The sequence below is a fragment of the Thamnophis elegans genome, chromosome Z (genome assembly GCF_009769535.1).
Source record: "Thamnophis elegans isolate rThaEle1 chromosome Z, rThaEle1.pri, whole genome shotgun sequence".
NCBI classification, from domain to species: domain Eukaryota; kingdom Metazoa; phylum Chordata; class Lepidosauria; order Squamata; family Colubridae; genus Thamnophis; species Thamnophis elegans.
The window spans coordinates 122,310,749-122,331,057 of NC_045558.1; the positions used below are offsets into that span (position 1 = coordinate 122,310,749).

At 44.3% G+C, this 20,309-nt stretch overlaps 1 protein-coding gene across 5 annotated transcripts; it reads left to right on the forward strand.

The window, feature by feature from the left end:
• Window positions 1-470: 470 nt before the first annotated feature.
• Window positions 471-13,192, forward strand: SPN (sialophorin). Of its 5 annotated transcripts, XM_032237625.1 has the most exons (4): window positions 471-586; window positions 1,211-1,357; window positions 9,428-10,594; window positions 13,047-13,192. In XM_032237625.1, the coding sequence occupies exons 3-4, from the start codon at window positions 9,488-9,490 to the stop codon at window positions 13,059-13,061; spliced, it is 1,122 nt and encodes a 373-aa protein (XP_032093516.1). In that variant the 5' UTR covers window positions 471-586; window positions 1,211-1,357; window positions 9,428-9,487; the 3' UTR covers window positions 13,062-13,192. The 5 variants fall into 5 exon arrangements, with proteins under 5 accessions (XP_032093516.1, XP_032093513.1, XP_032093511.1 ...); XM_032237622.1 differs by lacking the exon at window positions 13,047-13,192 and having other exon boundaries at window positions 472-562; window positions 9,428-10,772; XM_032237620.1 differs by lacking the exon at window positions 13,047-13,192 and having other exon boundaries at window positions 473-586; window positions 1,211-1,367; window positions 9,428-10,772.
• Window positions 13,193-20,309: the final 7,117 nt, after the last annotated feature.

Consider the following 20,309-nt stretch of genomic DNA (forward strand, 5'->3'; position numbering starts at 1 on the left):
ATTCCCAACTCACTCCAGAGGAAGGATACTACAAAATCTCCATTCCCTCCCCACTCCAGGGGAAGGATACTGCAAAATCTCTATTCCCAACTCACTCCAGAGGAAGGATACTGCAAAATCTCCATCCTCTCCCCACTCCAGGGGAAGGATACTGCAAAATCTCCATTCCCACCTCACTCCAGGGGAAGGATACTGCAAAATCTCCATTCCCACTCCACAAAATCACCATTCCCACCCCACTCTGGGGCCAGCCAGAGGTGGCATTTTCTGGTTCTCCAAATAACTCAAAATTTCCACTACCGGTTCTCTAGAACCTGTCAGAACCTGCTGAATTTCACCCCTGGCACAGAGTGTTGAAATTTGGGGGGGCACTACTAAAACATTATCTCTCTTGTAGTCACCAGGACATTTGGGTGAGTATCTAAGCTGCTAGCCTTGTTGAAGGAACTCAGGAGGAGGAGGAGGACCCGCCCTTGAGTCATGATAAAAGGAAAATATGCAAGAGTTGATAACAGCTTTTCCTTGACGTGCTTCAGACGTACAGACACAGAGCTGCTGTTTGGTGAGCAATCAAGACTGTCCTGTGGTAAGGCGGAAATGTCTTCCCTCTGCTAACTGCTTGCCCCTACCAGTTTGGGTCTCCCACCTGGAAATTTGGGATTGGTTTCCTGGGTCCTGTTGCTCAAATATCCAGGTCCACCTGCAAAGTGCATTTTTGTTTGTCCATTTCTGGTCCCTTTGCTCAATCACTTCCCGGTGTATACGAGCGTGTGCATTTCTGTGTATTTGCGAGTGACTCACCTTCTGAATTTGCATCTCTGAAAAACACAGGAAGTTGGCCAAAATGAACAAACGACTTGGGTTTCGTGTCACTTTTATGCAGTTGCCTAACTTTTTTGTTTTTGCTCAGAAAAGGTGACAAAAGGCACAGCGGCTTCTGGGGCCTCTTGTCTATGGAAAATGTGCTTTGTACCTGCTCAGAAGTACTCTTGTTGTTTGTCTGTCTTGGGGATAAACCAAGAAAGGGTGAGATAAAGCAAAGGAAAAGATGGAACCCGTTTTTTCAACCCCGAATGCTTTATCCAAGTCTTCAGATTGGTCCCACAGACGTGATGCTATAGAAATGGGTGGAATTAACATGATTGCCACCACTCAAAGCCACTTCCTCTATGAATATAACTGTTGCTTCTTCTTTTTCTACATTTTCCAGCAGAGCCACCTGGTCGGTTTCATTCACTCCTTCCTGCCCTATCAAGCGAGAACGGGGGAAACGGAGGCAGTTGATGATTAGCAGTTAAGAACTGTTCCTTGAAAACCTCAGGAACCTCAGGCCTTGTCTGAAGAAACCTAGAAGAAGGTATAGCAGGGTAGGTTGGTGGGCGGGGGTGGGATGCACCTTATACTTATTCAGTCCCTACAAAATGATGTGTGTCTGTGTGTGGGGGGGGGGAATATCAGTAGGAAATTGTTTCAGGGAGTCAAGGTGAAGGAGGAGAGCATATTAGACTGGAGAGAGAGGTAGGTTTCGTTTGTTGTACTTCAACCAAATGCTTGATCACCAAATGTAATTGGGTATCTACGCCTCAATTTTTGGATTTGCAACAACTCCTTTAAGGTGGATGAGGGTCCTGATCTGAGAGAGTGGATGATGTGGATCAACCTAGGGAGGTCTTCTCCAATCAAGGTCTTCTCCAATTAATCAGGCTCTGAGTCTCATCATCTAAACCAGGCTGACCCAGTCTGGAGAATACTAGTTTGGGCACAAAGGTTCCCTACCTCATATCAAATAGAGATGTTAGTGGGCTGAAAAATTGAAAAGGAAGCCGGTATGTAGATCAGAAGTCACTCTTCTGATCTTCTCTTGGTCTTCCAGAAAACCAGCTTCATTAGAAGGGAAGTTGAGTCCAAGCAGAAGCAAATGTGGCGGCCAGAACAGATGGTATATGGTAGGGAGGTGAAAATGGAGATGAGATTTCACTTCACAAAGTAAATATTTCAGACTGATAAGCGTTGTCATGCAGACATCTTACAGATCTCACTGTTCTTTATCTGGTAGTGATCTTGAGTCTGGCAAATATATCCCATGCCCAAATCCTAGCACTAAAACTCATTAATGGTTGTGCAGTAAATAAGATGCTGCATCTGATGGGATTTGGGTTTCCATGCAGCAAAAAGCAGAGTTTTCACAAGGAAGGCATCAACCCACGCTAGCGTTTGAACCGATTTCCTCACATCAAGTCTTACAGCAAGACTAGATTTTTACTTGAATCATTTCCGGCCATACATGCCACAGCAATACCGCTAGGACAGAGCTCTGCCTGTTGAATGTAGAAAAAAATTGAACCGTTGAAGACTGAAATAGAAATGATCAACAGCTTTCCTTAAAAACTCTTGACAGCTGAGCTCAGTTAGTTTAGTGAGACTGATTATCTTGCTTCTCTGATTTTTTAGTTTCCTGATGCAATGTTTCTCAGCCTCTACTAGGTTAAGCTATGTGGACTTCAACTCTGAGCATGCTGACTGGGGGATTCTGGGACTTGAAGTTCATAGATCTTCATGTTGCTGAGGTTGAGAAACATTATCCTAATTGCCCATATTTCCTTTGTTGTTGTTAGTTGCAAAGTCATGTCTGACCCATTGCAACATTCCTCCAGGCCTTCCTGTCCTCTACCATCCCCTGGAGTCCATTTAAGCTCACCCCGACTGCTTTAGTGACTCCATCCAGCCACCACATTCTCCATCGTCCCATTCTTTTTTTGCCCTCAGTCTTTCCCAGCATTAGGCTCTTCTCCAGTGACTCCTTCCTTCTCATCAGGTGGCCAAAGAGTTTAATCTTCAGGATCTGGCCTTCTAAAGAGCAGTCATGGTTGATTTCCTCTAGGACTGACCGGTTTGATCACCTTGTATTCCAAGAGATTTCCTTTCCTTACAAGCCTCTTACTTTTCAATCTTCAAATCAGGATTACTCTGGAGCCCAGCTTTTATTGATGGAACAACTCCAGTTGGGCCACCTAGCATCTTCCTTGTTGATCACCTAGCCCATCACTCTGTCACCAAATCCAAGTTGCAGAAATGACAATGTTTTTGGTGCTTGTAAGATGCCCCTTCTGCTTTGCAAGTCAGGGTAATTCTCAAACCTGATGTTTAAAACAACTGACGATGTGTAGATGAAGGTAAGACATGAATATTTCAGGCCAAAATGGGGCAGATTTCTCTTGCTGTTGGAAGAGACCATATATCAGCTGCTTCATCTGGTTCAGAACATACCTGCATGTGATAATTCCTACAGGGCAGGGGTCTCTACACCTGGCAACTTTAAGACTTATAGACTTCGACTCCCAGAATTCCTCAGCCAGCACAGAATTATGGGAGTTACCATCCACAAATCTTAAAGTTGCCAAGTTTGGAGACCCCTTTTGCTATAGGGGATTGTTTGCCTCCTGGTCTCTGGGTGGACTTTCCAATTGAAGAAGAAATGGTAGTGGGTTTATAAGAAAACGTACTGGCCCTGAGGCAGGTGCAAGTCATATAGTGTTTAGAGCAAGGGTCTCCAACCTTGGCAACTTTAAGCCTGGAGGACTTCGACTCTCAGAATTCTGGGAGACCCTTGGTTTAGAGGGCTATACAAGAGTAATCAAAGGCCTTTATTTTCAAAACTCTACATGCTCCAGTCATGTTGATCTGTTCCAGATTTGTCTTTTATTAACCAAAAAAAACTTGGGTGTTTTTTTTAAAAATTATTTTAATGATCTACTGCCAGCAAAACAGTTTCAGCACACTGGCATGGTGCATATTGCAAGATGTACTGATGGAGTTTTAATGATCTTGATAAAAGTCACAGGGGGGCGGGGAGGCTGCCCCAAGGACAAAAAAAAACAAAACAGCATCATTCAGTGCCCATCCAGGCTGAAATGTGGGAAGGGAGGAGGGGGAGAATTCCGATTTGATGGTGAGCAAATTTTAAATATAATATTTAATTTTTCTTCAAAAAAAATTAAACCCTGACTTCCTAAGCAAAGAGAAATGGACAGATGTCTTTTTAACATACTAGGAGCAAGTGAAGAGGAGAGTGTCTTGAGAAAGATAAACAGTTGCGACACTAGAAAGCTGCTTTTTAGTTTTCTTGCAATCTTGCCAAACATCTTCATTAAAGTGTATGAGCATTCAAAAGTTTGCTCTCTCCTAGTTTTTAACTATAGTTGAAGGTTTCCTGTGGATAGTTTGGGAGTTCTGTCCAGCTTTCTATTGTACTTTCTTAAAATAAATCTCTCCCTCTTCTCTCCCCTCCCCTCTCCTCCCCTCATTCTCCTTCTCCCTCTCCTTTTCTTTCTCTCCCTCTCCCACTCCCCCTCCTCTCTCCCCTCTTCCTCCCACTTACCCCTTCCCTTCCCTCCTCTCCCCTCTTCCTCTCCCTCTCCCTCACCTCTCTGCTCTCCCCTCTCCTTCTCCTCTCCTTTTCTCCCTCTCCCTTCCCCTCCCCCTTCACTCCCCCTTCTCCCCTCTTCCTCCCCCTTACCCCCTTCCCTCCTCTCTCCCTCCCCTCCCTGCTCCTCCTCTCCTTCTCCCTCTCCTTTTCTCCCCCTCCTATCCTCTCCCCTCCTTCTTTCCCTCTCTTCTCCCTCTCCTTCTCTCCCTCTCCTCTCCCTCCCCTCTCCCCTACCCCCTCTCCTCCTCATGCATGAAGAAAATACTCCAAACCCCCGAATTCTCATTCGGTTGTGTTGAGTGTGGTGCTGGTAGGAAATTTCCCACCCTATGAAACAGCAAGAAGAGCTGCAGGTCAGACCTTCAGGCTGACAAGCACATGGTGCTATCGCCTCTCTTTTCCTCCTTCAACTTTCCCTCCAACATGAGACTCTACTGAGAGGGTGAAGGAGATGCTGGTTCAAATGGGAGACCAACACGAATGGCCTTGTGTTTTATGCTGGGTTTGGTCTCATGGAAGCCTTTAGCAACAATTAAGTTCTAAAGGACCTCCAGTCTCTCTGAACATCGGTGGCAGTAACACTTATGAGAGATTCTTTGCCATTTATATTCATCCCCCTTCATCTCCTCTACTAGACTTTCCTTCCATGGCTCTGTTACAAAGCCAAGCCCCTCCATGCGGTTAGGATTACACAATAGACGGAGAACTCTACACTCACTTTGCAGCAATGGATTGCCTCCAAGTGTCGGTTGCCAAGGCTTGAGTAAGCAAGCCTTGGTTTTTTCCAGACTATCATTGTCAGCCATTCAGCTGTGTCGAACCCACGGCCACCCTATGGATCAGCATTCCCCATGACCCTCTGTCTTGTACTGCCTCCTTCAGAGCTGCCATGGTCATCCCGGTGTCATCCTTTATAGCCGTGATGGCGAATCTATGGCATGTGTGTCCCAAGTGGCAAGTGGAGCCATTTGTTAGGGCACACGAAGCGTTGGCCAGCTGACCTTGGCTTTCTTTTAAGGCTGTTTTCGTCCTCTGGAGGCTTCCTTGAAGCCTCCGGAGCACGAAAAACTAGCCCTACGGACAAACCAGAAGTTCAGGAATGGACTTCTGGTTTGCTCATAGGGCCGTTTTGCGCCCTCCGGAGCCTTCAGGAGCCTTTTTGTCCTTCGGAGGCATGTGGGCAGGTCCAGGAACGATCCCTTGTGCTCCCCCCGCTTTTGGCACATGATCCAAAAAAGGTTAGCCATCACTGCTTTATAGTGTCCAGCCAGTGGTACTAGGGCAGCTCCTTTTTCTTTTTTCACTGGTCACTATCAGCATGATTGACTTTTCGAGTGAAGTTTGACAGCCTCTGTTTGGTGATCTTGGCTTTTTGGTGAGGTTTGGGCTAGGACTTCTTTGTTATTTTTCCACTCCCAGCTTCTCCCAACCTAGCAGTTCGAAAGCATGTAAAATGCAAGTAGAAAAATAGGGAAAGTAACAGCGTTCCATGTGCCTTCAGCATTTAGTCATGCTGGCTACATGACCACGGAGACATCTTCAGACAGTGCTGGCTCTTCGGCTTTGAAATGGAGATGAGCACCGCCCCATAGAGTTGGGAATGTGCGAAGGGAACCTTTACCTTTAAAGAGCAGGAAAAAAGACTTCAAACCACAGGGTCAGTTATCTACAGAGATTTCCAATCATCCAGGTCATGGTTGTCCCAAAGGCGCTATTTTTTTTCCCCAAAAGGCAACTGTACTTTCTTGTTTTTTTCCTTTGAAAACATTTTGCTTCTTACCCAAGAAGCTTCTTCAGTTCTAATTGACTGGTGGAGAACGGAAGGGTCAACTTTCTTAGGTTATTCTGGTCTCCTTGTCCATTCATTAATGAACATAAGGAGTCACCACTTTCATCTTCCATAAATGAATTGAAGATAATATTTAAAACACACACACACACACACACACACACACACACACACACATTCTTCTTCAAGGGAAACTGGAAAATTACAGAGGAACTGTGGTGGGATGTAGTCTGGAATTGCAGGAGGAAAAGAGCACAGAGAAAGAGAAGCTTGGTGTATTTGCAGAAATAGAATAGAATAGAATAGAATAGAATAACAGAGTTGGAAGGGACCTTGGAGGTCTTCTAGTCCAAACCCCTGCCTAGGCAGGAAACCTATACCGTTTCAGACAAATGGTTATCCAACATCTTCTTCAAGACTTCCAGTGTTGGGGCATTCACAAGAGGATGAAGGCAGACCCCCCCCCTAGCAATTCACAGAGAATATCTAGTAATTATTCAGATCAGGGGTGGGTTCTGGCAGGCACTACTGCCGGTTCACTCACGTGTGCGCTTGATGCGTGCGCATGCGCAGTGCAATTGAAATTGCTCTGTGCATGTGCAGAACTGAAAAACAAGATGGCAGCGTCACCCAGGGGACCAGTTCAGGAGCGTGGCAGCCTGGGTCACTGCCGGTTCCAGCGGCCCAGGCCACCAAACCACTACTGGTTCAGCCAAACCGGGCCGAACTGGTAGGAACCCACCACAGTTGCTTTAGACTGGCAAGGTTTTGGTCAATATCTAAGGAGATTCTCAGTCATCCAGGTGATGGGTGTCCCAAAGGTGCTTTTCAAAAGGTAACTTGAATACATGTTTGTTTTTTTCTTGAGGAAGAAACGTTTTTCCCTTGAAAAACAAAACCTCTTCTTACCTCTTGTTCTTCAAGGAAAAAACATTTCTTCCTCAAAAAGAAAGAAAGCCCAGTTCCCTTTGGGGATGGGTGGGGGTGAAGCACATTTGAGACACTTCTATCAATAGGCAAACATTATAAAGCTGGGGTGTCAAACTCAATTTCACTGTGATGAAAGAAATGTGCTTCTGGGTTTGGCTCCAAGTGGGTGAAAACTTCCTACAACTGAGGACCGCATCGGGGGTTATGTTTGACATGGGGGGGGGGATATGGCCAGGTGGGGCATAGCCAGAGAAGCCCAGCTCCGTTTTCACTGGCAGAGGGTTGCAGGAGGCCATCATGGCCAAAAACAAGGTACTTTTCGCTGGCATAGACACCGCAGGCTGGTCCTTCACTGTTTCCAGGGCAGGCCTGTGGGCCAGATCTAAGCCCCCACCACCACCTCCACAAGCCAGATCTGGCCTGCGGGCCTTGAGTTTGACACCCCTGCAATAAAGAAATAACTCCTCTTGGGTCCTTGGGCCTTGCAGGTACTCATTTTGTGCCCACTCTTGAGGCTAAGGAACTAACAGGTTTTTTTTTTTTTTTTTTTTTTAAAAACCTCTTTCTTTCAGAAGAAAACCTATCTTTTCCTGTTTACCATATGTGTTAGCCCTGGCTTCCAGCCACTGTCATCCTTGGGTGAAAAATACTTTCTTGCCAAACTTCATTGTTTCCTCACATTTTACATAGGGTAAATGTAAGCTGTATCTGTTATTGCCACCTAGTGGTCGAAAGGCAAATATTCTTTTAGGAAAAGGGCATGTTGCATCTCTGGTCTTTTAGCCATGTGGTTGCAGGTTGGCTATCAGATCGAGAGCGACACGAAAAGGGACTAAACCAGGGGTGAAATCCAGCAGGTTCTGACAGGTTCTGGAGAACGGGTAACAGAAATTTTGAGTAGTTCGGAGAACTGGCAAATGCCACCTCTGGCTGGCCCCAGAGTAGGGTGGGAATGGGGATTTTGCAGTATCCTTCCCCTGCCACACCTACCAAACCACACCATGTCCACCAAGCCGTGCCCACAGAACCGGTAATAAAAAAAATTGAATTTCACCACTGGTTAAACACCAAAGCAATGTTCCATTTTACAGATGCAACCACTGGTGACTAAATTATATTGGGTTTATAAAGCTGTAGTTCTGTACCCCTTGCCACAATCAGAAAAACAGAATTCAGACTTTCCTGCAGAACTTACAATTCACACAGTCCTGTTGATGATTCACTTCTCATCTGCAGTGCTGAAATATGTCTTACAGTGATCTTAAGAGAGGATTTCCTGTCCTTTGCTTTAAGATTACAGTTCCACTCTTGAACTCTCTGCTCACAAGCCTATTTTTATTGCGAGATTTTGGAATGCATTTTCTCAGGCTGAATTGTGGGTTGTGAATCATCGGTAAGGCGTCTCTTCTTCAGTAAACACAAATGACATGGAACTAAGTAGGGAGAAATATACCTTTGGACCATTCGGGTTATGGGTGGGTGGAGGGGCATCAAAAGATTCGAGCGAGAGTGAGATGGTTCCTCATCTCTACCCAAACTGTCATATGTAAGAGGCAGGCATGAAATGCTCCAAACTTCGCTATCAGTTCAAAACTGGGAGCGCTCAGTTGCGTGACGCTTCTGCACATGTGCAGAACCTGCACATGCGCAGCGCATCTGATGATGTCTGGGTGGGTGGGTGGAGCCTCCCACTACCGTCGCTACTGGTTCGCCCGAACCAAGGAGAACCAGCAGAATACCACCTTTGGTAAGAGGTATATTGTATTCTTTCCATCAATATGGCCATCATGGTACATGCAGGCTGCAATGTAGATGGAAAACCATACCTTTGGATATGGATCTCCACAACAGGGGTGGGTTGCTGCCGGCGTTACTGCCGGTTCGGTGAGTCCGCGTGCCTGATGCATGCTCTGCATGTGTGCGCAGTTCCCTGTAAACAGGTCTGCACATGTGCAGAACATTTAAAAATGCCAAAAAAAAAACCATGCCGCAGTGACCGGGGAACTGGTTTGGAGGTGTGGCCAACCTGGGTCACTGCCGGTTCTGTGACCAAGGCCAACATTCCACTACTGGTCCAACCGAATTGTGCAAACCGGTAGCACCCACCTCTGCTCCACATATTCCAGGCATATAAAGAATCCTTGGGTAAAGGGTGCCAATTTAGGCCATTCTCCTTCTCAGATTGAAGCTTTCAGGTCATTCTATAGTTTTGCTCCTCTGTCTTAAGCATACCAATTTTCAGGGCATTTCTCTTACAACCTTTTCATGTTTTTTGTTCCCAGTTCTTCTTAGCCTTGACCCATTCCACACCAAGAGGGCCCGGGCTCTGGAATTCTGCTCCCATGGAAAAATCAAGGTCCTTGTTCAGGAACGTAATTGGCCACAAGATGCTCTTTGTTGTCTTCCTACTTTTCCCCACAGATATTCTTGTAGAGGGACAAAATACAGCCGAGCCTGTTACTACAGCAAATGTAACCCTCCACGTAGATTCAATAGCCAGTTTAAATGCAAGCGCCACATCTTTCCCAGCATCTTCTAAGATGCCTGGGGAGATTTCTACGACATCTGTGACATCACACACTGATGCCACAATGCCTGGCACTCTCAGCCAACAACCAGCACTGTCCTTCAAAGCATCACCTCCAGTCTCAAAACAAGAAGTACAACTTCCCACTGTCGTGAACACTGCTGTCCCAGTAGATACTTCGTCTCCTATGCCAAGTAAAGTTGCTGTCATTACCAAAGAAAAAGACCGTCGTACGGAAACTACAGGGGAAAAAAAAATCAAACCGCAGAAGGAAGTTCCCTCTAAAACGACTGTCACGCCACACTTTGTTAGCGAGACGGTATCTTCTCCAACAAAGGATGTGGGAACCAGATCCCAAGGGGCCTTCTTGGATCAATCACCAAGTGCAATTGCCTACCCAGAAACAACAAAGAGCATAGAACCAAAAGAGGACAAAAAAGGGCCAATCCCACCAGATCAAGCTGTTCCAGAATTAACTCAGAGTCCCGAGAGTGGCACCCACTATACGTCTGGTCCTTTTACCACTTCAGTGGCACTTACCAGCACTAGTGCAACACATGGCAATCCTAAAACCAGCTCCGGGCAGAAGAAACACCCTATCATCATTTTGGCCATTGTTTTCGGCATTGTGCTGCTTGCAGGCCTCATAGTTTTCCTGTACTTAAGGCGCCGCCGTCACTCTGGCTCCACCAGCTTCAATTCCCCAGAATGGGCCGGACAAGCAACGTTGCCAGACGACACGGGCCTGGATAAGGACGTGGAGCAACAGGCGGGATCTGGAGGGGAAGGGGAAACACGGCGTGGGACTCTTGTGACTTTCTTTGGGAAGCGTCAGTCTAGGGTACCTTCAATAGCTATGGAAGATATCAATGGGAAAGGCGGCAAGGCGGAAAGAGAGCAGCTGCTGTCTGGAGAGGCTGAGGTAGGGTCTCCTTCGGGGGCGATTGGGGATGCCAATGGAAAAGTACCAGAGCCCCTTAAAGGGTCTTCTCAGGAGTCCCCAGCCTCTTAGGTAAGAGTTCCTCCAAAATAGGACTTTGTTTTTCCTTGAAGATGTTTCGCTTCTCATCCAAGAAGCTTCTTCGGTTCAGTTTAGATAAGAAGCGAAATGAAAGGAAAAACAAAGTCCAGTTGCCCTTTGAAAAAGCACCTTCGGGACAACCATGATCTGGATGACTGAGAATCTCCATAGACATTTCCATTAAATCAGAATTCCTCCTAAATCAGAATTTCTGGTTTTGTGGGATGGTGGGGGAGGGGGAGGGGATGGTTGAGAGCACAAATGGAGCGCACACGCCACCACTGCTCACGGGTATGGGGATGCACACATGTGTGCACACTCGCCCGCCACTTCAATGGCCCAATCATGAATGGCTCAAAGCCCAGTAGTGTGCTACGGCCCTGCCGTTGGGGACCCCTGTCTTAAATAGAGATCAGAAGAGAGATTTCACCTCTTAGGGGTCTTCTGAAGCAGACCATTTTTATGATTTACATAGACATCATTTGGTATATCTTATTATCCTACAACACGGGTGTCAAACCCGTCACGTCACATTGCCATCATGTGACGTATGGCGACATTTTTTTTTTTTGCGGAGCCAGGGTGGGCGTGGCCTGTGTGTGAGGCATCCAGTCCACAGGCCGGTAGTTTGACATAGATATACCAGAGGTGGGCTTCAAAAATTTTATCAAGGGGTTCTCTACCTGGGTGCTGGGTGGGTGTGGCCTAGTTGGACTCCTGCATCATGGTGGGGAGGCTTTTTGCCCTCCCCAGACTCTGGAACTTTTTTTCGAGCCTCCGGGAGGGGAAAAACGGCCACCCCAGGCTCCGGAGGCCTCCTGGAGGCCAGAAATGGGCCTGTTTCCAGCCTTACTGAACTTCCGATAGGCCCCTTTTTTGCCCTTCTGGAGCCTCCAATGGTGCCCTGCACTTACCTGCATCCAAAACGGGCCACATGGGGACTCCTGGAAGGGGCAGGGTGGGGTGGGTGTGGCCTAGTTCCTGCACCACTGTGGGGGGGCCTTTTTGTCTTCCCCAGATTCCGGAGGTTTGAGCCTCCAGGAGGGCAAAAATGGCCTCCCAAGGCTCCGGAGGCCCTCTGGAGGCCAGAAACGGGCCCGTTTCTGACCTTACCAAACTTCCAGTAGGCCTGTTTTTTGCCCTCCCTGAGCTTCCGTGCACACCCTGCACTTACCTGCATCCAAAACAGGCCACATGGGGATTCCTGGGAGGGGCTGGGTGGGGTGGGCGGGTCCAGCCAGGAGTGGGATTTGGGGGTTTTCCGAACTGCATAGAATCTTAGCTAGAGGTTCTCCCGAACCCCTGTGAACTCCCAGCAGCCCACCCCTGGATGTATCCTATATCTCCTATACCCTGAGCATTAGTTAAGATGTCCCTTGTTCAGATGTGAGGGATGAGTGAAGATGGAGGAGTGAAAGAGAGATTTCTGTCTCTCAACTTCTCTTCTGAAAGTCCTCTGCATCTCCATTTCTCCTGCTTTATTATAAGCCACGGGTAGGTATAGCAGACCCAAAAGCAGAGACAAATTAAAACATTGGCCCACCCCAGTTTCATCAAGTACTTTTTTTCCATTTTTCCTCTTCTTTTAGAGGATAAAAAGGTTGATGGGAGGTTGGATAATTAACAAATTTTCAGGTGATGGCAGTGAGGGGTTGTGCCTGAAGAATAACGAGCATTGAACAGGCTTTGAGTCTGCGTTGGAGTAGAAAGTCTTGATCATCATCGCTGGAAAGAAAGTAGATTAACAAAAATTCTGCTTGCTATTTTTTTTTTTATGATGCTGCAAATTGCTTGGCTGATTCATGATCAGAAGTGAATGGCTTTTATACATACATTTTAGGAATATCCTAACTGGATTGTTTTTATTAACTCATATTCTATTAAATCAGTTTTTTTCATTGTATCCGCTCTCTGGGAATATCTCCAAAGAAAAGGCTTTATATTGGCATCCCTAAAGAGCTGATATAGGTAGCAGTAAGACATGTGTAGGTTTAACTGCTTTTATTTAATTCAGAGACCTTTCCAATTATTCTACTGTCCTTTGTCCTTCAAATGTACTAAGTTTAAAACAGTCAGAGGAGAGGAAAGTCATTTTAGAAAACTTCTTTTCTTAAAAGCCTTTGGATAAAGGCAAAATGGAAATATCTAGTAGACACAATGTACAAAATGTATAAATACAAGAGTTTAAATTTTGAATCATATGAACATATATTAAGTAGGAAATAGCATTATGCTTTGCCTGTCCTTGCTCATATATCAAAGGTTTGTTTCTGTGGGTTCCAGTGGATTTCAGAGAATTTAGCAGGTTAAACTAATTCATCTTATTACATAACTTTTACTTAATTTTTCCTAGGGTAATAACATTTAATCCTGAATAATTTTACTCTTGATGCTGAATAATTTCAGAGGAACTATTAACAAAGAATAGTCAAAGCTATGGTTTTCCCAATTGCAATGTATGGCTGTGAAAGTTGGACCATAAGAAAGGCTGAGTGCCTTTGAACTATGGTGCTGGTGAAGACTGCAAGGCAATCAAACTGGTCAGTCCTAGAGGAGATCAACCATGACTGCTCTTTAGAAGGCCAGATCCTGAAGATGAAACTCAAGTACTTTGGCCACGTAATGAGAAGGAAGGAATCACTGGAGAAGAGCCTAATGCTGGGAAAGAATGAGGGCAGAAGAAGAATGGGCTGACAGAGAATGAGGTGGCTGGATGGAGTCACCGAAGCCATCAGCATGAGCTTAAATGGACTGCAGAAGATGGTAGAGGACAGGAAGGCCTGGAGGAGCATTGTCCATGGGATCGCGATGGGTCAGGCATGACTTTGTAACTAACAACATCATTAACAAAGAGCTAATTAATAAACACAAAGTCCTTGATTTATGCCTGTTCAATTAACAAAGGTTGAAAGTTATGACGGCCTTGGAAAAAGTGATTCAGATGGTACTTACAGTATGACCGTTGTACCACCCCCCCCCCCCCCCCATGGTCGTTTGAACACAATTTGAGCATTTGACAAATTTGCATTTATAAACGTTTCAGCATCCTGTGGTCACATGATTGCAATCTGCTAGTTTGTTTCAGCAAAAAGCACCCATTGGTAAAGGTATATTTGCTTAATGACTGCACGTTTCACTTAATGACCATCATAAAAATTATTGCAAAGTTGGGTGTGACTCGATTTACAGCCCGCAACATCTTAATGATGAAGATTCCAGTTCTGGTTGTGATCATACCTGCAGATAAACAATACCGGAAACTTTAGTGCAATTCTATAGCTAATCTCTTGGGAATAAGTCCCATTAAATTGAATGAGACTTACTCTGTGTAGGAGTGTCTGAAATTGCTGTCTGAAAAAGGCAATCTCTTTTCTCATTAGCCAAGTCTTGAGCTAACATATTATACAACAGTGTTTCTCAAACTGAGGAAGTTTAAAATGTGTGAACTTCAACTCCCAGAATTCCTCAGCCGGCCATGCTGGATGGGGAATTCTGGGAGTTGGTCCACAATTCTAAAACTCACTAAGATTGAGAAATATTTTCTCAAATGCTCATAGATTTAATTAAGATGTTTGGCAAGATTGCAAGAAAATGCTCCTTTTCCTCACTCTTCATTTATCTTTGCTCCTATGAGGCACAAGATTAGAAAGCCAAGCATTTGTTTTCTGAAAATAGTAGGAAGGCATTCCTATTTGTTTTCGAAAACAAGGGGAACTTTGCACAGAGGTAATTTGTGATGGGCTGGGCTAAGGAACCAAGATTGGAGAACCATTACAGACTAATACATAAATCAAGTCTTGTGAAACTAAGTTAAGATTCCCTCAAGTCAAGGTGGACTTTAGATGACTTCATGGATGTGTTCCTATCATTTTCTTGGCAGAAACACAGTCATGACATTGCCATCTTCCCAAGTTAGTTTATAGCCCTGATACTGCCTGCAAGTTTCTCATTTCAGGACAAAGGAGCTGAACCCTGCTTAGCCAAAGTTGACACGGACTACTTGAAACCTCACCGATTTTTATATTCATATGTAAAAAGAGGTGGGACTTCAATCACAGCCTTGTGTTTTTACATTCCCCTACTAACACTCTGCCTGATAGTTGTTGTTGTTTTTTGTTTGTTTCATTGATTTCTATTCAGCTTTGTATATTACGTCTAGGACTTAATCAATTTGAATTTCTCCTGTGTAAAAAAACCCACTGAAATTACAAGCAGCTAAGTAAGAACTCATGTGCCAGTTTCTGATTACTTTTCTCTTCCATTAGCTTCTGCAGAATTTTAAATTCTCTAGGATTCCTCTGCGTTTTCTGTAATTGTTAGTTCAATATTTTTTATTCATTCATTCCAGAGGTGTATTTTATGTCTCGGGAGCTTCATTCAAGTCTATCCAATAAAAAGTCTTAAGTTCCATTTAAGTGTTTGCGGCGTGGTTCTTGATGAAGTGGAAAACAGTTATTATGATCAGCTTGCCTTCATTTTAATTCTCTCCTCAGCACAGGGGAGGGGGGGCTAAAAGAGAGACTTGAGACCTACCAAGAATGATTTAGTCCAGTGTTTCTCAACCTGGGCAGCTTGAATATGTAACTTGGGGAAGCCGGGTGGGGAATTCTGGGAGTTGAAGTCCACACATCTTCAAGTTGCCCAGGTTGAGAAACACTAATTTCCAGTTCTATAGACTTCAGTTCCCAGAATTCTTAATTATGGCCCCATTGACTGGGGTTTATGAGAGTTGAGGTTGACAGATCTGGAGAGCAGCAATGTTGGAAAATACTAGTGTTGAACATTCTTTGCCACCGGGTGGGCATTCTGAGTTACAGTATATATCTTGACAATCTGGAGGGCAGATCTACCTCGAATTTAAGAATGAATATTCTTTTAGTTGTGAATCTATCAGAAATGCAGAGGCAAGAAATGTGTCTGCACACAGCAACTTAAAGAAGGATAAGGACACACCCCTATTTGTAGATTCTCTCCATCCATCTCTCTCTCTCTCTCTCTCTCTCTCTCTCTCTCTCTCTCTCACACACACACACACACACACACACACACACACACAAAAACAATTTATCTATAATCTTCTATCATCTAACTGTCTCTCATCTAATTAGCTAGCTAGTCATTTGAATTTATCCAAGGAACTAGAATGGACTATGGAGGAAAGAATCTGCCACTGCATCTCCAAGATGGTCACCTTGCCACCATTTTTCCTTCTTTCTCTCAAAGTTTCTAACTACCAGAATGGATCCGAAGATCATTCTGCAACATGGTCCACCTCTTCTACTTCTCCATGCTCTTCAGGCAGGGTACACATTACTCCAATCTGCTCTACTTCCAGGGAAAACTTTAGAAATACATCCTGTCCAGTCTCTTCGTGGCCAAACAATTCTCCACTGTGTCTTTCAATGTATGTACCCAATACCCTTGTTAAGCATATATGAAACGTTCCTTCTGTCTAGAACGATTTGAAAAATGTCTACAGCTAACTCGGATGCTGTTTTGGAGAAACAGATGATATTTTTAGCCTAGCTTCTTCCAAAGTTTTGCCTGCTGGATGTGCAGAATTATAACAAACATGCCAGGATGGGGATAATGAGGCTCATAGTTCAACCTGTCAGGAGGCAGCTGTTGGGGGAAGGTTGAGTAGATTGCTAATCTCCAGCATTCTCATAATTTCTAGCCCACAAGGCCAAACATGATTTTGACAAGGAACAGAGGGAACTGTTGTCTGACATTTGAGGGCTACTGTAGAGGTAAAGGCAAAAGAAAAGACAATGGTTTACATAAATGTTGCAGAAGCTGATGTTTAATATACTGTTACCTAACCATACAATATTCACACCAGTATTGACCAGGCTGCTGGTATCATGGAGAATTTATGGCCATTGTTCTCACTTTCAGTTCAGGAGCCTAATCTGTAGCTCACTTGGCTGCTGTTCTTGTAGAAATGGTGGATCTTTCTTCAAAGGTTCACTTCTGAATTCCTTCCAAGAACAAGAGCAGCTGTGCATCAGCAGACCCAGATGTGCCCAGTGAGAAGTCCTCTTGATCCAAATGCTCTTTTGTGTACTGTATTCCCAGCCATATGAGAAGGCAGCGTAAGATGGCATTGTAAATAAACACAGGGGAAGGGTACCAGAAATAATTTGACTTACATGGAGAAAATTAATCATATATAGGTGTGGAGATGGCTTCAGCCCAGAAGTCTGGGTTTTATCACCCCTTAAATCCTAATACTTGAATCCTTCCAAGGCTGTGAAGTCCCATCTATAACTTAAAGCTACCTTTTCATATTTTCCTGTATTCATAAAAGTGTAGACTCCTCTGTTGGGAAGCATTCAGCCTGGCAGGGAAGAGGCAAGAGTGGAATGAAACTAGAATAATCACACAATCACAAAAGAACTAGATTTGGCCTTTTCCCTCAAGTTCCTTGGGGCCCTTTCAATTTAGTCCCAAGGGAAGACTGCCATTCTGGGGAGAATCCTGTATTATAGTCAGAACATAATAAAATAGTTAACTTGATCTTTGCATGTGTAGGCCTCTTTGTTTATATCTGCTACATCCCTCTCCCTATCTCCAAGTCATCCCTGACCATGGTTTCTTGGAATTTTGAGCTGGAAAATGCTTATAGTGTAAGCCTAAAATGAGGCTTAATCTATGTATGTATCTATGTGTCTATGTATCATCTATCTATCTATCTATCTATCTATCTATCTATCTATCTATCTATCTATCTATCTATCTACCTACCTACCTACCTACCTACCTACCTACCTACCTACCTACCTATCAATCATCTATTTTCTTGTATCATCCATCCATCCATTCATCCATCCATCCATCCATCTATCCATCTATCTCTATCTCTATTTATCTATCTATCTCTATCTATGTATCTATGTATCTATGTATATGTCTGTCTGTCTATCTGTCTGTCTGTCTGTCCGTCCGTCCGTCCGTCCATTCCATCCATCCATCCATCCATCCATCCATCCATCCATCCATCCATCCATCTATCTATCTATCTATCTATCTATCTATCTATCTATCTACTATCTTTTATTTCTATCATCAAATTATCATCCTTTAACCATTTTCTCCCTCCCTCTCCCTCTCCCTCCCTCCCTTCCCTTCCCACCTTCTCTCAAATCTCCAGGAGCTCTCATAGTTCTCTAACAGATATAACTCTTGCTGGCTATTCTCAAGCCTTTAATCAGAGTTTGTCAATCTGCATGCTCTCCAGATAGGTGGACTTCACTTCCCAGAATTCTCCAGACCATGTGGCCACTGCAGAGAATTCTGGGAGTAGAAGTTCACCCATCTGGAAAATGTTAAACTTGGGAAACACACTCCAAAGGAGATCTCAAATTTGAATCCTGTCTCTCCTCATGTTTCAAATCCATTTGAGAAGCCAGCAGTTGGGGGTATATTTAGGATATTAATGTTCTCACAGGCTTGCTGAGGGGATGATGTCAGTATTTTGTAAAGTCAGTCAAGTACTTTGAAATATCCTTAGAAGATTATCAGCTTTGATGAAATGTCCCAGTGAAGCCAGAAGACCACTGGAGGGTATTGTCTTTCTGGCATTACATTAAAGCACACACCTGCCTGAGCATAATTACTTGTCAAATCTCCTCCTTTGTTTCCCTTGCCAATATTTTGGAAGTAAATCTGTACTGCCTGCTTGCACAGTAAACGGGCAATGTTCTTTGTTGTCATTAGACATTGATGAAGCAGCAAACATTTTTTAATAACAGGCTTCCCTCTCCAAGAAAATTAAGAAGATATTTAGGACACCAGAATTATTTGATCTAATCTCTCTTATTTGGCAGAGAATAAACTTCCTTATTGTGTCACAGCTGGCAGGCTATTTGAATCCTGAGAAGATTTTTCCCTTGAGTTGAAATTCTCTGTATGTGCTGGATATCAGGCCCTGTAAGTTTCAGCCAACATGCAGGATGGATGTTGAAAACCAACACATTTGGGAACATTGTCCAAGTACATGGCTTTAGGCTAAGGGTATGGAACTATGGCCTCTTTATGACCTGTGGACTTCAACTCCCAGCATGGCTCAGGAATTCTGGGAGTTGAAGTCCACAGATTATAAAGGGGCCATAGTTCCACAACCCTGATTTAGGGGGGAAAGGCTTAGATGTGGATTATGGATTTAAACCAGGTGTAAGTCACCTGAGACCTGTGGACTTTATAGAGCCTCAGAAGCTATTTTTTACAGACTTCAGGGACACAGTTTCCTGATATTTTGAAGACCTCTCCAACCCCAGCCCAAACCCTTAAGAATAAAGGGCAGCCCCCATGCATACATATCTCAGATTGTCTTTTCACAGCTCAGGACTCAATCTGGATCGGAAGAAGCTGGCCTAGTGGAATGTCATCTTCAGGAGACATCAAGCCAGGTAACATCTGAGGCAGATCAAAGGCAGGTAACATGTTGGCTATTCAGATGATGGTGCATGGCTGGCCTCCAAGCACTGAGACTCAGTTAGCAGAGCATAAAGCAGAGCAAATATTCTCAATGAGGCTCCTTTGCAAACAAGGGCAAACTATATCTAGTTGGTTGCAGCCTGATTTAAGGCATAGCCTGACCCGAGTTTCTTTCTTGGAAACAACTGTGTGGTTTCCTGCTCTGATGTATCATTCCTATGTAAAGGTACCCCTCAACTTAAGATTGGTCACTTGACAATCATTTGAAGTTATGATTCAAAGTTACCCTGTTTCCCTGAAAATAAGACCTCCCTGAACAATAAGCCCAATCAGGCTTTTGCGCGCATGCACTAAAATAAGCCCTCCCCTCAAAATAAGCCCCCTTGCCAAATATTGCAACATAGCAGCAGCATGAGATGCCCAGGCTCACTGCCTCCTGCAATTCAAAAATAATAAGACCTCCCCAAAAATAAGGCGAAGTGCTTATTTGGGGAGCCAAAAGAAAATAAAGCCTTGACTTATTTTGGGGGAAACACGGTAGTTACGACCCAAACTTAAATTTAGAGCTGTTTTAGCACTGCCATAGCCAAGGGATCACATTTTGGGTGTTTGGCATTTATGACCAATCGTAGTGGCCCACAGCCACTTTTTTTCCCCTCTTTTCTGGCAAAAGCTCCTCATTGCATTAGGTAGATTTGGATTACAACCAGGTTTAAACAGCCATTGTAAAAACAGTAGCAAAATCAGATCCAGTCTTGTGGCGACTCGACTTACAACCGCAACAACTTATAACCAAAATTCTGGGCTCAATTGTGATTGTAAGTCAAGGACTACCTGTACTTATGTAAAAACATTCTGAAACTCTAAGCTTTGGATTGGCTGACAATCCTGGAAATCCCAGGGGAGAAAAAAGTCAAAACCCAGAGTTCAAAGTTCAAAGAGTCAAGCCAGGATTGTCAGCCAATTTACATTTACATTCCTTTCCTTGTCTGTTGATTAGCTACTTAGCCTGGAGTATTTAGCTTGGCTGTCGCTCTGTGTGTGTGTGTGTGTGTGTGTGTGAGAAAGAGAGAGAAAAGGGGGTGGGGGAAGGAGAGGGAGAGGGAGAGAAACCTGAAACAGGACATTGTAATATTTTTGAAAATCTGATGATCACAATCGGTAGGATCAGTGGTGG

Excerpts from the sequence above, each read along its gene's own strand:
- SPN (XM_032237622.1), top strand. The coding sequence starts at position 9,488 with ATGGAAAAATCAAGGTCCTTGTTCAGGAACGTAATTGGCCACAAGATG.